The 15764-nt window shown below is 37.4% G+C and overlaps 1 protein-coding gene across 4 annotated transcripts in view; it reads left to right on the top strand.

Moving 5' to 3' along the window:
* The window catches only part of LOC306844454 (SEC14-like protein 1), a 146508-nt gene that overhangs the window by 58132 nt on the left and 72612 nt on the right, over positions 1 to 15764 (top strand). For 3 of the 4 annotated variants that reach the window (XM_079376603.1, XM_079376604.1, XM_079376605.1), the window contains exons 12-15: positions 303 to 437; positions 622 to 756; positions 11596 to 11847; positions 13863 to 14041. In XM_079376603.1, coding sequence (XP_079232729.1) covers positions 303 to 437; positions 622 to 756; positions 11596 to 11847; positions 13863 to 14041 — 701 coding nt within the window. Of the gene's footprint in view, positions 1 to 302; positions 438 to 621; positions 757 to 11595; positions 11848 to 13862; positions 14042 to 14351; positions 14379 to 15764 lie in introns of all 4 variants that reach the window. The other variant, XM_079376602.1, reaches the window with a different exon arrangement.

Below are 15764 nucleotides of genomic sequence, written 5' to 3'. Positions count from 1 at the left end.
GTTGCTTTTAAATTGATTTTCTCTGCTAAAATCTAGAGATGCAATGACAATGGAATCTAGAATGGCATTTTAACCTGTTAACGTTCACCAGAGCGATTATTACCATGATATGCCATATTCATTTGTTCAAGTTATTAACCCCCTTATATTTACAGTCCTTTATAAAAATTGCATTAAGTATCAATCTCTCATTTACAAAGTACATGAGTCACCCAGTTTAAACTCTTAGTAGCCTGATTTAACTTAAATGAAGCATATTATGTATGTATCAACGGTGCTTTCCTTCTCTCATCTCTTTACAGGTGAGCCCTTTCATTGATGAGAATACACGAAAGAAGTTCCTGATCTATGCAGGAAATGATTACCAGGGCCCTGGCGGTCTTGTGGACTACATTGATAAAGAGATCATCCCTGACTTCCTTGGAGGAGAGTGTATGGTGTGTAATTGTATTTTCCCTATGTTTTGTGACCGAATGGTGTCAATTCACTTACATAATAGTAAAACTTGCTACCAGTAAAATGATCTGTATGCATGTATTCAAATTTGGATATTATGTGTCTCACCTTAGTATGGTTTTAGTGGCTTATTGAACTAAAGTTATGGCACTGAAATATGTGCAGTGTGAAGTGCCAGAGGGCGGCCTGGTTCCCAAGTCTCTGTACAGAACTGCAGAAGAACTGGAGAATGATGAGATCAGACTTTGGACGGAGACTATTTATCAGAGTGCCAGCATCTTCAAAGGAGCACCACATGAGGTCAGACTTATGCATTAGAAACAAAATTATACAGCACGAGTTTGGTTTTGTTTGGTGCATTTGCATAGTATGAACACACAATTTACGATTCATTTATTCACAAAAACTTGATTTCAGTCTGAGAAAACATAGGCCATAAGGTGAACTAGGAAAAAGTGGCTAGAAAGTGATTTTCGTTCCCACACCTGGGCACTACTTTTTCAAGGCATTTTTGCAAAGACAACAACCTTTTGGACTTTAAGTTAAAAATATCCTGCAGTTTTTTTTTTTTTTGTCACTCCATTAATGAATAAAATTGTGAATTGAAAAAAAATAAAAACTTATACTGCTGGTTTTGCTTGTAACTTTATTTATATTAATTTTATCAATGCAAAATCTCTCTCAAACTGACTTTTATACATATGTACAGTTGTGGTCAGAATTATTGGAACCCTTGGTAAATATGATCAAAGAAGACTGTGAAAATTAACCTGCTTTGTTAATCCTTTTGATCTTTTATTAAAAAAATTCACAAAAAGCTAACCTTTTATTGGATAATAAGAATTTAAAATGGAGGGGGGGGGGGGTATCATTATGAAATAAATGTTTTTCTCAAACACACGTTGGACACAATTATTGGCACCCCTAGAAATTCTTAAGAGTAAAATATCTCTGAAGTATACTCCCATTCATATTCACAATTTTGAGCACTCTATGGTGATTATGAACATGAAATTATCCAGCCATGGCTTCCTGTTTCACAGAAATATAAATAGGAGGGAAAACAAAGCCCAAATTCCCTTAATCATCCATCACAATGAGAAAAAACAAAGAATATATTTCTGATGTGCAGCAAAAGATAATTGAGCTTCACAAATTAGTGAAGTGGCTTTAAGAAAAGAGCTAGAGCAGTGAAAATCCCCATTTCCACCATCAGGGCAATAATTAAGAATTTCCAATCAACAGAAAATGTAATGAAACTGCCTGGAAGAGGACGTGTGTCTATATCGTCCTAATGCACGGTGAGAAGGAGCGTTTGAGTGGCTAAAGACTCTTCAAGGATCACAGCTGGAGAATTGCAGAAAATAGTTTAGTCTCGGGGTCAGAAAACCTTAAAAAAAAATTGTCAAACAGCCCCTACATCACCACATGTTGTTTGGGAGGATTTCAAGAAAAATTCTCCTCACTCATCCAAAAACAATCTCCAGCATATTCAGTTATCAGACAGGACTGGCACTTCAAATGGGACTGGCTTCTATGGTCAGATGAAACTAAAAAATGAGCTTTTTAGCAGCAAACACTCAAGATGGGTTTGGTAAACACAGGGATAAAAAGTACCCCATGTGTCCAATGAAATATACTGCTGTATTTGTGATGTTGTGGGCCTATATTTCTGCTGGAGGTCCTGGACATCTTGTTCAGACACATGGCATCATGGATTCTATCAAATACCAACAGATAAAAAATCATTAAGTGACTGATTCTATTAGAAATCTTATAATGGGCCATGTTTGGATCTTCCAACCGTACAATAATCCAAACACAAACCTCAAAAACAACACAAAAATGGGTCACTGAGCACAAAACCAAGCTTCTGCTGGCCATTCCAGTCCTCTGACCTGAACTCTGTAGAAAATGAGTGAGGTGAACTGAAGAGAAGAAGCACCAACATGGGAGCTGTGAATCTAAAGGATCTGGAGTGATTCTGGATGAAGGAATGGTCTCTGATCTCTTGTCAGGTGTTCTCTAACCTCATCAGGCATTATAGGAGAAGATTTAGAGCTGTTAAACTGACAAATGGAGGTTTCAAAAAGTATTGAATAAAAAGGTGTTGTTAATTGTGACCAATGTGTATCAGAGAAAAACATTTATTTCATAATGATATTTCCCCCCATTTTAAATTCTTATTATCCAATGAAAGGTTAGCTTTTTGTGAATTTTTTAAATAAAAGATCAAAAGGATTAACAAAGCAGGTTAATTTTCACTGTCCTCTTTGATCATATTTACCAAGGGTTCCAATAATTCTGACCACAACTGTACATTTTTATACATATTTATACATTTTATATATATGTACCTAAATATTTGAGACCAGTATTGGTGCATTAGTATATTCAAGTGTGAATGCAGACCATGAAATAAGGAAAATTTGTGGGAAAAACACTTCAACTTCATGGAATGTCACCAAGCATAATTAAAGATATATATTGTAAATTTAACAAAACTGATGTTTTATGCTTATTTTAATACTTATACTTTTTTATTTCTAGTAGGCACCGTGTAATTATAGAAAGATAAAAAAGAAGTACATTACTCAAACTGCTACCTCGTCCCCTTTAATTTTCAATAATGCCAAAAATAGAAAACTCTACAATAGATTCATTACCGCTCAAAATCAACCTAAAATATGACACAGCACATCTTTACTCATCAGTATCATCCCTATCACTCTCATCAGAGCGTCATCCTATGTATGTCTTTCCTCTGTTTTCTGGGAAACATTTGCACAATATTGTCACTGACATTAAAGGGATAGTTCACCCAAAAATTTAAATTGTCATTTACTCACCCTCAAGAAGTTCCAAACCTGTATGAATTTCTTTGTTCTGCTGAACGCAAAGGTTTTTTGAAGAAAGTTTGTAACCAGGCTGTTTTGGGGCACCATTGACATCCAAAAAATATATGGATGTCAGTGGTGCCCCAGAACTGCTCTGTTTCCCACATTCTTCATAATATCTTCCTTTGTGTTCAGCAGAACAGAGACATTCATACAGGTTTGGAACTACTTGAGGGTCAGTAAATGATGACAGAATTTTCATTTTTGGGTGATCTCTTTAAGGTGACCAGACACGCCACTTCTCTGGGACATGTACTTTGATGTCATACAACGATCATTCTGCGCAGCGCAAACAACCAACACCTGGTTATTTTAGGCAATTTAGAAATCCTGTGCTGAGCGTGTACCCGGTAAGTAGCACGTCTGGTCACCTTAACTGACATAAATCAGTACAACACAGTCTTGGAGACATACAGGAACATTTCAGTCTCACATTTGCCGCTTGCAACTGCAGTGGACTACCTGCAACATACTTTCAGTGGCAAGATTTCTAGTCATCCAGGTCACTGTCTCATTATGGCTGCTTGGTAGTTTGCCCTTTTGCAGTGTTGACACAGGGCAGGGGTAGGCAACATCAGTCCTGGAGTGCCAATGTCCAGCAGAGTTTAGCTCCAAACCTGAAAAAAAAAACTCAACTGCCTGTAGCCTTAGTAATCCTGAAGTCATTGATTAACTTGTTCAGGTGTGTTTGTTTAGGGTAGAGCTAAACCCTGCAGGACAGCGGCACTCCAGGACCATGCTACAGGGCATCACTTGTCAGGGGCATCGATAGTTCTGGCAAAGCTGACGATGCCATGGAACAAGGCTTTGTATCTTGCAGCGTTCACAGTTTCAGGCGATATTATATAAAATGATTATGACTATCATTATTATGAAATCCGTTGTTGTGAGAAAAAAAAGATGTTGCATAAGTGTTCTAACCAAAGCTGACAAAGAAAGTCATAGGGCCAGTTTTACTAAACAGGGCAAATTAGCGCGAGAGCACAATTCCAAGAGAGCGAATACTCTAATCCCATACATTTTGCGTCTGAAAGGGAAACTCCTTGAAATGCATATTCAATAAGGTCAGGCACAAAAATAACTGTCCCCGCCTTTTCAGTGCTAATTCTTCACTGCGCGTCTTTAGTAAAACCTGACAGTACTATTTTAATGCCAAAAGACAGTTTGCACTGGTGCAAGCTGTTAGTAAAACTGACCCATAGTATTTAAATGACCTGTAATTTGAAGAATCAAGATCTTCGTGTTTTTTTATAAGATTTAAAAAGATCCCTCTTAATTGCATCATTGTCAGCAGCTCTTCATTTACAATTTTTCTATGGCAGATGATTCTCTCACAGAAGATCTAGTAGCTGGCATTGAAGGTTGGCTAATTTCTGAAAAGAAAACGCATTAAAAACAGAAAAGATATGTTATGTGCCATAATTATTTCACAATGGCTTTTATTTTATATATAGTATAAATAGTAGCAAATGTGACCAAGCGATTTAAGAATTGTTTTTTTCTTCAGAAAGAAAATACATTATGAATTATGAATTATTTCTATTTTCTTTTACCTTAATGAACCACTACACATTTTATATTGAATTACCGTCAGTGGTGTAGCGGACGGGTACGCAGGGCACGCACTGCAGGGGGACCCCGCGTGTTGGGGGGCCCCGCGATAAGACAGTGGGGTGCGTTGATGATCATCTATCGATGAGAGCCAGAGATATTGTCAAAAGCATTAAATATTGTCATTATTAAGAGTATTTGGCATTTTCAATTAATGTTCTTTTACATGCTGGCTATTATTATGTTACTTTTATTATTAAATTAATATTACAATTAATTTGCTCCGCAATAATTTCACGCATCACCACATATCTGATGCGCTGTGAGGATAATAAAAGATTAGACAATTAGCTTAGGCTACTCCTCATTGAAAATGTTTTATTTTTTTTATTTTTATGTTTATGTTTATGTCTTATGTTTATGTTTTAAATTTAAAATACAGGTTTATTATAGCCTACAAGTATAGGCCTATAGCCTAAATAAAACTGTTAACACTTCAGTCATCAATGAAACTTAAGAGCAGCTTATTTTAAGCGCCGACTTTCAAAAACAACCTGTTCAACACGAAATACCTTTCTCATTGTTTTCAATATGTTCGGGCCACAAGAGAAACATTAAGGAAATAAATACAACTATACCGCATATTAAGTAGGAGATTCGTTTCTCGTCGTCTCTGATTATGTGGCTTTAATGCACCCTTAGCAGCAACAACTGCAATCAAGCGTTTGCCATAACTTGCAATGAGTCTGTTACAGCGCTGTGGAGGAATTTTGGCCCACTCATCTTGGCAGAATTGTTGTAATTCAGCCACATTGGAGGGTTTGAGCATGAACCGCCTTTTTAAGGTCATGTCACAGCATCTCAATAGGATTCAGGTCAGGACTTTGACTAGGCCACTCCAAAGTCTTCATTTTGTTTTTCTTCAGCCATTCAGAGGTGGATTTGCTGGTGTGTTTTAGATCATTGTCCTGCTGCAGAACCCAAGTTCACTTCAGCTTGAGGTCACGAATAGATGGCCAGACATTGTCCTTCAGGATTTTTTGGTAGACAGCTGAATTCATGGTTCCATTTATCACAGCAAGTCTTCCAGGTCCTGAAGCAGCAAAACAATAAACACTTTTTCACACAGGGCCATGTGGGTTTGGATTTTGTTTTCCCTTCATAAAAAAAAACCCCTTCATTTAAAAACTGCATGTTGTGTTTACTTGTGTTACCTTTGATTAATTTTTAAATTGGTTTGATGATCTGAAACATTAAAGTGTGACAAACATGCAATAAAATAAAAAATCAGTAAGGGGGCCAACACTTTTTCACACCACTGTATATCCGATTTTATTTTATTTTTTAATATACATTGATATTTCAAACATAGGCTACTTTAGACGCGGAGAAGGAGGAGCGGTGTTTCTGATATCAGTGAGCGGGAGCGATTATTATGCTCGGAGCGCGGAGGGGAAATTGTTCTGGCATTAAGTCTTGCACAAACCTTGCACGTTGCACAAACATATCCACTGACTCGCCTTCACGGTTTAAGACAGAAATATTTCTAATATTGCGACGCATCCCCGCTAACCCCTGCAAAAAAAAACAAAAAAACTCATCACTGTCGAGTCCATGAGTTCGCCTACCAATGGTATGAGAGGAGAACAGCTTTCACTCTCAACCAAAGTAGCATTACTAGCAATCAGATTTTTTTTGCTCTTATAAACACGAGACGCGCTTAATAGTATCCAATTGCAGAGTCGCAGCCCTGATGAATGGAGAAGTATGGGAAGCCAAACAACCCCAAAGTGAGACGAAACGGTATTAAAGAGTTTGCGACCGACTCGACAGCGCAGGGAGGACATGTCTGCTAGCACCTCCGAACTGACAGCACGGCGTGAACTAATCTCACCAACGAGGCGCTGATCAGTTGTTTTTCCCTGCATGTTACCATAATGAAGATCAGCATTATTACATTTCTTTTGCTTAATATCTTTCATATTACTACATTAACAGTTGTTTTAGCTGCTTTGAAGAACTGTACACATTGCCTATATATCATAGCCTATAGCCTATTATAAGACTTTAATAAATTTACAATGCCATAGTCCTCTTGAGGAGCACACCCAACTTCTAATTTATATATTTTTATATTATTTTGCACCTAGTTATTATTGTTGTTGTCATCAAGTTCTACATTCAGCAAAAAATTGCAGTTATGTACCATTTTAAATTTGAAATATTCTTACATAGGATATAGGTATGTGTCCCTGGACAACAAAACCAGTCATAAGGGTAGATTTGCTGAATAAATAAGCTTTCCATTGATGTATGGTTTGTTAGGATAGGACAATATTTGGCCGAGATACAACTATTTGAAAATCTGGAATCTGGTGGTGCAAAAATATCAAAATATTGAGAAAATCACCTATATAGTTGTCCAAATGAAGTTCTTAGTAATATATATTAGCCTACTAATCAAAAATTAAGTTTTGATATATTTCCGGTTGGAGATTTACTAAATATCTTCATGGATGATCTTTACTTAGCCTACAGTAAGATCGTAATTATTTTTGGTATAAAAGAAAAATTTATCATTTTGACCCATACAATGTATTGTTGGCTATTGCTAGTCAAGTCAAGTCACCTTTATTTATATAGCTCTTTTAACAATACAGATTGTGTCAAAGCAACTTTCCAATATCAGAATAGGAAAATGGTGTCAATAATATAAAATGACAAGATTAAACACTACATTTTCAGTTAAAGGCATTTCATTATTGAATTCAATGATGTCATCGTCCAGCTCAGTTCAGTTTAAATAGTATCTGTGCGATCATGTAGACGATATCGCTGGAAAATAAGTGTCCCCAACTAAGCAAGCAAGAGGCGACAGCGGCAAGGAACCAAAACTCCATCGGTGACAGAATGGAGAAAAAAACCTTGGGAGAAACCAGGCTCAGTCGGGGGGCCAGTTCTCCTCTGGCCAGATGAAACAGCAGTTCAATTCCAACTGTTGCTATAAAATTAGAAGCACACAATTCTGTAGAATATCATTATATGCTTTAAAGATTTGCACTCATAGAAATTACTAATGTAGTCAAACCTGTTCATTAGAAGGGGGTGACCCAATACTTTTGGCAATATAGCGTATATAGAGGCACGTAGATTCACCATACTCTAGGTTCCGTTGGGTTCACAGACCATTGGCTGTGCAGGATTGTGGCATCTTTTTTATTTTATCTGACATTATTTTAGAACAGAGGTGGGAAAACTTTTTGACTCAAAGGCCACATCAAGTTTTCCACATTTAAGTGAGGGGCCGCATAATATTTGATTTATTTTTATTTTTTTTCTAAATTGACACTCACTACTGTACTATGTATACTTGTACCTACATGGCAGTTCTATTCTTGTACCACCTCTACCTATTTTTATGAGCACTTTATGACACACAGATAAGTTGCATCGGTGTACAAATCAATTAATGTATAAGACACATTTTATCATTTCATTCAGAAATAATGTCAAATAAACGAAACGTTTACAAACATTAGAAACATGTATTTATATTCCCTACACTCCACAAAAAATCCTGTAAATTTAGCAGTGTTCAGAATAGAAAAAAGAACGAAAATATAAGTAAAAAACAAACAAAAAGTATAGTGGCATTCACTATAAACATATATTATAATCGCCGAGCCTAAATATTTAAAGCGAAACTGAAACTAGCGGCGTGGTTGCTGGAAAATGCACAATACAAACTCAAAACAAACTCACTTGCCTTTTCTCATTCATCACCAATCCTAATGTGTGCGCTTTGCACTTGACCTTGATTACTTTACATAAGTCGCCTTGGAAATCGCAGCACATTTCAGATGAAAAAACGCAGTTTATAATCCAGAAAAACAGTACTATATCCATTTTCATAAAAATGTGTATGGAAAACAGAAGAAAGCATATCTTTGCAAGATAAAACGACAAATTATTTCCATGTTTTCCCCACAAAATGGCAGCACCCGTGAGCAGGAGGATAACGGGATAACGCTGGCATTTGTTCTGATAGTGGAAAGTATTTAATCATTTTTAAAACGGTTCCAATACAAGGCATTTTTCAAAACAAATGAACACTTTCACATTTTTAAAACATGTAACTTATTTACAATGGTGCCAGTTTTGTAGTGTATATAGCTATTTGGACTTTTTATTTTGTATTTTCTGTGCGGCTTGAACCGTCAAAAATAGACTAGGCACCTCTCTTTAGAGAGCCGCTTCTGAAAGGTGCCGCGGATTGACTGGAGCGGCGGAACAGTGTAAATCAAGGGTTATATACTGCAATATACAGGCCATCTATTGGATTTTACTGATATTGCATATTGGAACACTGGCTGGATGAAAACGCCTGTAGTTTTCCCACCTCTGCAGATCAGTATAATTTTTTTTTAAATCCCTCGCGGGCCGCCACAGGAATGATAGTGGGCCGCAGATGGCCCGCAGGCCGTAGTTTGGACACCCCTGTTTTAGAACAAAAGCTGGGCCTTGTCTGTTTAACTGAAACATGGCACAAAGAATCTGACGGTCTTCTTTTTAATGAATTGACTCCTGCTGGCAATGGATTATTTGATCTTCTGTGTTCCTCTGGTAGAAGTGGGGGTATCATTGTGTTGCACAATCAACATTACAACATGTGTCCCGTGGCTGTTCCCAAATCTGACTCATTTGAATGTCTTGCTTTGAGTGTTTCTGCGCCCCTTTCTACTGCAGTGGCTACAGTCTACAGGCCTCCTAAGACAAATAAAGACTTTTTATCTTAATTTTCAGATATATTGTCTTTTCTCTGCCTCAAATTTGAGAGGATCCTTCTTTTGGGGGATTTCAACATCCATATGGATATAAAAGACTCACAATAACAAAAGACTTTTTGTCCTTATTTGGAGTGCTTTGAGTTAAATCAACTTGTGGACTGTTCTACACATGACAAGACAAAGGCCACACCTTAGACCTTGTGATTTCCAATGGTTAATTTGTGTCTCAGCTGTCAATTTTTTATTTAGGACTGTCTGATCATCGGTCTTTTTTAACATGGAGTTACCTGACATAAACACTTCCTCTTCTCGCATCATTAATTATCGCAAATGGAGATCTATTGTGCCCACTGATTTCTCAGATTTTATTGACTCTTCTTTAAGTTGAGTTTCTCTTTCTGATAATCTGGATGACAAAGTCTCTATGCCGAATTCTGTTCTCTTGTATGGTCTGGATACGTTGACTCCCTTGAATTCACAATCTGTTTCTTTTGTACGCTCCACTCCTTGGTACAGTGATGATCTGCATGCTATAAAGATTCAAAAGCGTACAGAGCGTACTTGGAAGACACTGGCAGAAATATATTCATATTGTTCAGCAGACAGTACATACTGCTACTATAGCCTACTATTAAAATTAAATATTTTTTTCTTAATTATCACACAACATTTCTTCCATGTTTTAATTTTAAACCCCCTTTGTTTGCCAAAATACATAAACTTTGATTTTCAATAATTTAAAGATTAATTAAATAAATTTTTTATGCCTTCATTTGAAAACCAGATACAGAACTCAGAATTTCTGAGGAAAAATAAGGCTATTTTTAGAATAAATTTGAATAAACTAAGTTGTTTAATGCATTCAAATAATTAGACATAGTACACCATAATTTAATAACAATAAAACATATGGTGAAAGAAAATAAAACACCCACTTATGGGGCAGATAAAGATTTTCAATTTCTTGAAGTCTTTAAAAACCTAGAATAAATGAATAGAAATGATGATTTTGTCTGAGCTATGCGTTTTAAAACAAACACGCTCTAGTGTAAATGTAGCCTAACAGATGTGTAAACTGAAAACTATTTGAACTTTCTTAAAATTATTTGCACTGATTTATTGTGTTGGATATATTTTGTTCCTTTGTGCAGTGGCTGAGGAGATGAGGCTTTGAGTCTATAAATGTCAACAAGCTGAAAAAATAGTTTTTTTGAGATAATGTAATCTTGTTAAAACTGATTTCATAAAATTGGTATTGAAAAAAAGTATCGTTCAGGAACCGGTATCGAACTCAAGGTATCGGTATCGCTATCGAAATTTTTTGAACGATACCCACCCCTACCCACTACACCACCTACACGTGTTCTACGCTCCTCAGAAGCTGGTCTTTTAACTGTTCAATCAACTCGGCTTAAAACTATGGGTGATTGGGCTTTCTCTTCATTGGCTCCTAAATTGTGGAATTCCCTACCTTCTAAGCTTAGAAATGCAGAATCCCTTAGTGTTTTTAAATCGTCCCTTAAAACTTACTTTTTAGGGTAGCTTTTATGTGATTACTTTGTGTTTTATTATATTGGCCTTGTATTGTTTTATTTGATTTTACTGCCTGTATTTTTGTGTGTATCTTTTTTACTTCATATTTGTATATGTATGTAAAGCGCTATGAGATGCTACTTTTAAAGGTGCTATATAAAATAAAGTTAATTATTATGGGGGGTGCGAGTGAAATTAGACAAACTTGGGGGGGCGCATGTCCTGAAAGGTTGAAAACCCCTGCCTTATGGCCTAACATTTATATTATTTATTTTAAACAGAATACCTCCTACTGAACAGCAATGAAGTTTTAGTTTTTAATTACAGTTTTAGTTAACAAACAATTTTCTATTTTCTATTTCCCCCTTCAGCTACTGATTGAGATCATTGATGCCTCCTCAGTCATCACTTGGGACTTTGATGTATGTAAAGGTGATGTGATCTTCAATATCTATCACTCTAAACGGGCTCCACAGCCGCCGAGGAAAGATCCGCTGGCTACCCATGGCATCACCTCTCCTGCAGGCAACAACGTGCAGCTTATAGATAAATCTTGGCTGCTCGGACAGGACTACAGCATGGTGGAGTCACCTCTCACCTGCAAAGAGGGAGAAAGTGTACAGGTATGTCAGTTACAACCAGCATACTGTTTAATGCTGATTGAGTTGCCATAGTAAAGGTTCATATTGGCCATACCATACTTTGCTTCTGTACCTTTAAGACTATGTAAATGCTCTCTTTGCATGTGAGCGAGTTAAGAGCCGTCTTGAAAATTGACTGTTCGCAAAACCCGCCCACCCTTAGTTACTGTTGCCATGACCGACAAACAATGTTGCTCTCACACTACACACGAGTTCTGTCCGAATTCTGAGTGAACGACTTCATTCCCTACATTCGTTCACTACTTTTTACCCACAATGCATTCTGATTTCGAGTATACAACCGATGTACACTCGCTGAAGCACTATTTCCCACAATCCAATGCGGAGAACAGACGAGCTTGAAGAGAGAGCGGGAGCCAGCTAGTTTTAATGAGAGATGCCGTTTAATTTACAAAAATGACGATAATTTGGTGGATATTTAAAATTTTTAGTTGGTAGAGTATTCATTCTGATGTCAAATTAACGGTCGTCTGAGGGCACTCTATGGCCATTGTCATCGTATCGGTTTGCAAAAAAGCTGCTCGGGAGAGTTTCAAGATAGTACAAACAATAAAATTATGAACAATTGTTAATGTGAGTTTATTTCATTTGACAGTGTTTTAATAGTATTTCATGATTATGAAATAAGCATTACAAAACAAATTAATGATATACCATCAATGAAACCACAAAGCTGATTACAATATAAAGTTATTTTAAGTGTTATTGCTATTAATATTATTTTCTGAAATATAAAAGTACATATGTGACGAAGATGTTTTTAGCCGCAGTGTACACGTCACCATCCGAATCCGTTCAATTCATTTTGTTCACTCCTTCTGATATAGTCCACTCAACTGCCATACACTATATAGGGATTAGTGAATGAGTGAACAAGTGAGCGAATTCAGACACAGATATGTTCTCAGGCAGAGCAAAGAGGTAACTGACAACACACTGACAGAGAAGACAGAGCAGGTTACTTTTGATATGAAACAAGGTCTCAGGACCCTCGGCTTTTACATTGAGACATTTTTAAAGAAATTCAAACAATAAATACCGTTTTGTGGCTCTTCATTGTGTTGTGACAGATCACTGTATTGCCTCAGTTCAAACAAGTGAACCGATCGTCTTTTCTTATTTATTTAAAGCACGAAATGAACATGAATAAACATCAGAAAGTGTTTTATTTCAACTGCGGAACACACCACAAGTTTAAGTCCACCGAAGTTAATCTACTCTCCTGTCTGATTTGTGGTTAAGGCTGGAGGGGATACAGCTGCGGCAACTAGGCATGTGCATTTACATATTTTCCGAGCCAACAATATAATGTGAAACCTATAAAAATGGTTTTAAAAAGTACATAGTGCCATAGTTTCATCACTTTAGAGTGTCGCAGTGACCATCTTTTTGCAGCAAAGGCCCTGTCATAGTTTACTGAGTGGGAAGATGACATGAAGCGACGTGAGATTAGCTGCATTGAAAACAGATGAGCGCACATGTGCATATAAACAGCTCCCGATTGGGGCGAAGTTCACGGGATTGTGTCCACAGAATGATAAGAGCACACGTTTTAACATATTATTTTATTATTTAACACTCAGTATTTAACTTAAGCGCTGCAAGCCATGCATACAGCGCCGGACATGACAGGTTTTCTGGTACCAAAACAAGTACTCTAAAGGAATAATTTAGCTTATTGCCGTTACCGTGGCAGCCAACAACAGCACAGCTTAACCCTCCACACATTTTTATATTTAATTATATTGAAAAAGTTTCAATTCAGTCTATCTTTTTTACCCCGTTTTAACATGCATTTCTATGGAGACAGGCCGTAGGTGTCGGGCAAGATGGCGGATAGCAGCGGCTGCGCATAATCTCTGCGTTCTGATTGGTCAGATTGTCTGTCAATCAAGCTCTTTGCGAACGGTCAATTGCATTCCATCTTTTTTCCTTCCCTTGTTTGACCTCTGCCAACATATGTACACACCATTTAGGGTTCACATGTGACGCGATGGCCAGGATTCTATATTTTGCAATGGAAGTTCCACTCTATGCCAGCATGTGCCACCACAAACCTACCTCGGGTGGATGATGTTCTGGCTACTCTGCAGGTGTCCTCTCACAAGTGCAAAGTCATGTACTACACTGAAGTTCTGGGCTCAGAGGACTTTAGGTAAACATACTGAACATTACTGAATTGTGTGATATCTGTTGTAATCATTTCATCGCTGTCTAGTTATTGTCATTTTAAATTTTATTTTAATCAAATTGACTTAAATGTTTGTTTGTTTTTTTTCTTTTCCAGCTTCTTTATTTAAACTGGCAATTACTTTTTTTGGGGCTGTGTCTGTTTTACCAGTATTGTCTTATTAAAGTATTAAAAGAGCAAAATAGTTATGAGCAGTGTCCAAGCCTGCTGCTTTTTTTTCTCTTTCTCTCCCTTCTGCACACGACCACCCTCCTTTCTGTTTCTCCCTGTAAAGAACGGCTTGCTGCGATGTGCAGAGTTTGTAAGTGAACTTGTTTGTCGTTAGCTTAACGACTGTGCTGTGTCAGTGGATTGTGATTGTTAGCATTATCATCATCCTAACAAAGCTGTTAATTCTGCCTGCTCAAACATGCTTGGCTTGTGTATCACCCTCTAACTCTGCATTCAGTATGTACAGGCTGATGTAATACAGCTGACGTGAGACGATGATAAGCCTACATGGAAATGACAAGCTTTTGAAAGTTGATCCTCCATATTAATTCTAATTTAATATGAAGTTTAGCCTCCCCCTTTCCATGCATCTGGGAAGGCCCTTCACAAGATGAAGTGTTTTCACAAGATGAAGGGAACTTTTGCCCTTTCATCCCGTTTTTGTGAGGTCAGGCATTGATATCGTATGAGAAGGCCTGGCTTGCAGTCTCCATTCCAGTTCATCGCTAAGGTATTCAATGGTGTTGAAGTCAGGGCTTTGTGCTGGCCAATCAAGGTTTTCCACACCAAACTCATCCAACCATGGCTGTATCCGAAATCGCCCCCTATACCCTCATTCACTATTCCCTACATTAGTCCACTCATATAGTTCACTTGAAGGAGTGAATGAAAACGAGTGAGTGAATTCGGACACTGAATGCACCGGAAGAACTGCCGCTTTTGCATAGTTTGCTTCCTGTTAAATAATCATTTGAAACGGGCAGCTCCAGTAGTAAGATTGAAGGATTTATCTTGAACTCTGTCACGGAAATTATGTATAAACCCTAATAGTCAATTTACAATTAATTTTGTACCTTTGTTGTATTCCACTTTATTACGCAGTGGACGAACGCTTCTAAAATCAATGAATGGATGATTCGGCTGCGGGCACCATCTTCTGGTGAGACGCGGGAAATGACTCGGCGCGCGACTCTCACAGTGCATTCTGGGCATTCTCTAGCCTTGAGTGTACATCGGTTGTACACTCGTTTTTGCGGTGCATTGTGGGATTGAATGAGTGCACTCGAGAACATCCACTAAGGTTTCGAACACCACTTAAAATGGCCATCCCCTCAAATAGTGCACTGTTTGAGGGTATAGGGGCGATTTCGGATACAGCCCATGTCTTTTTGGACCTTGCTTTGTGCACTGGGGCACAATCATGCTGGAATAGAAAAGGGCCTTCCCCAAACTGTTCCCACAAAGTTCACACAAAACAAATATTGTGTTGAAAAATATCAAATTAATGCAACTATTTGCATCAATCTTTTTGAGTTATGACAATTTCTAATGAAATTATATTCAATCAACACACTACATTGAGTTAGAGGAACTTATTAATTTGTAGCATAAACACAAATGCAGTTTTTGTGCTAATATTAATGCCAGGGGAAGTTTGGAACTCTTCAGCCATGGCTTTTATGCACCACGCGCCTCA

This window comes from Barbus barbus (genome assembly GCF_936440315.1).
Source record: "Barbus barbus genome assembly, chromosome: 25".
Classification (NCBI taxonomy): domain Eukaryota; kingdom Metazoa; phylum Chordata; class Actinopteri; order Cypriniformes; family Cyprinidae; genus Barbus; species Barbus barbus.
Note: the sequence above shows the minus strand (reverse complement) of the source record. Positions and strands in the feature narration are given on the sequence as shown.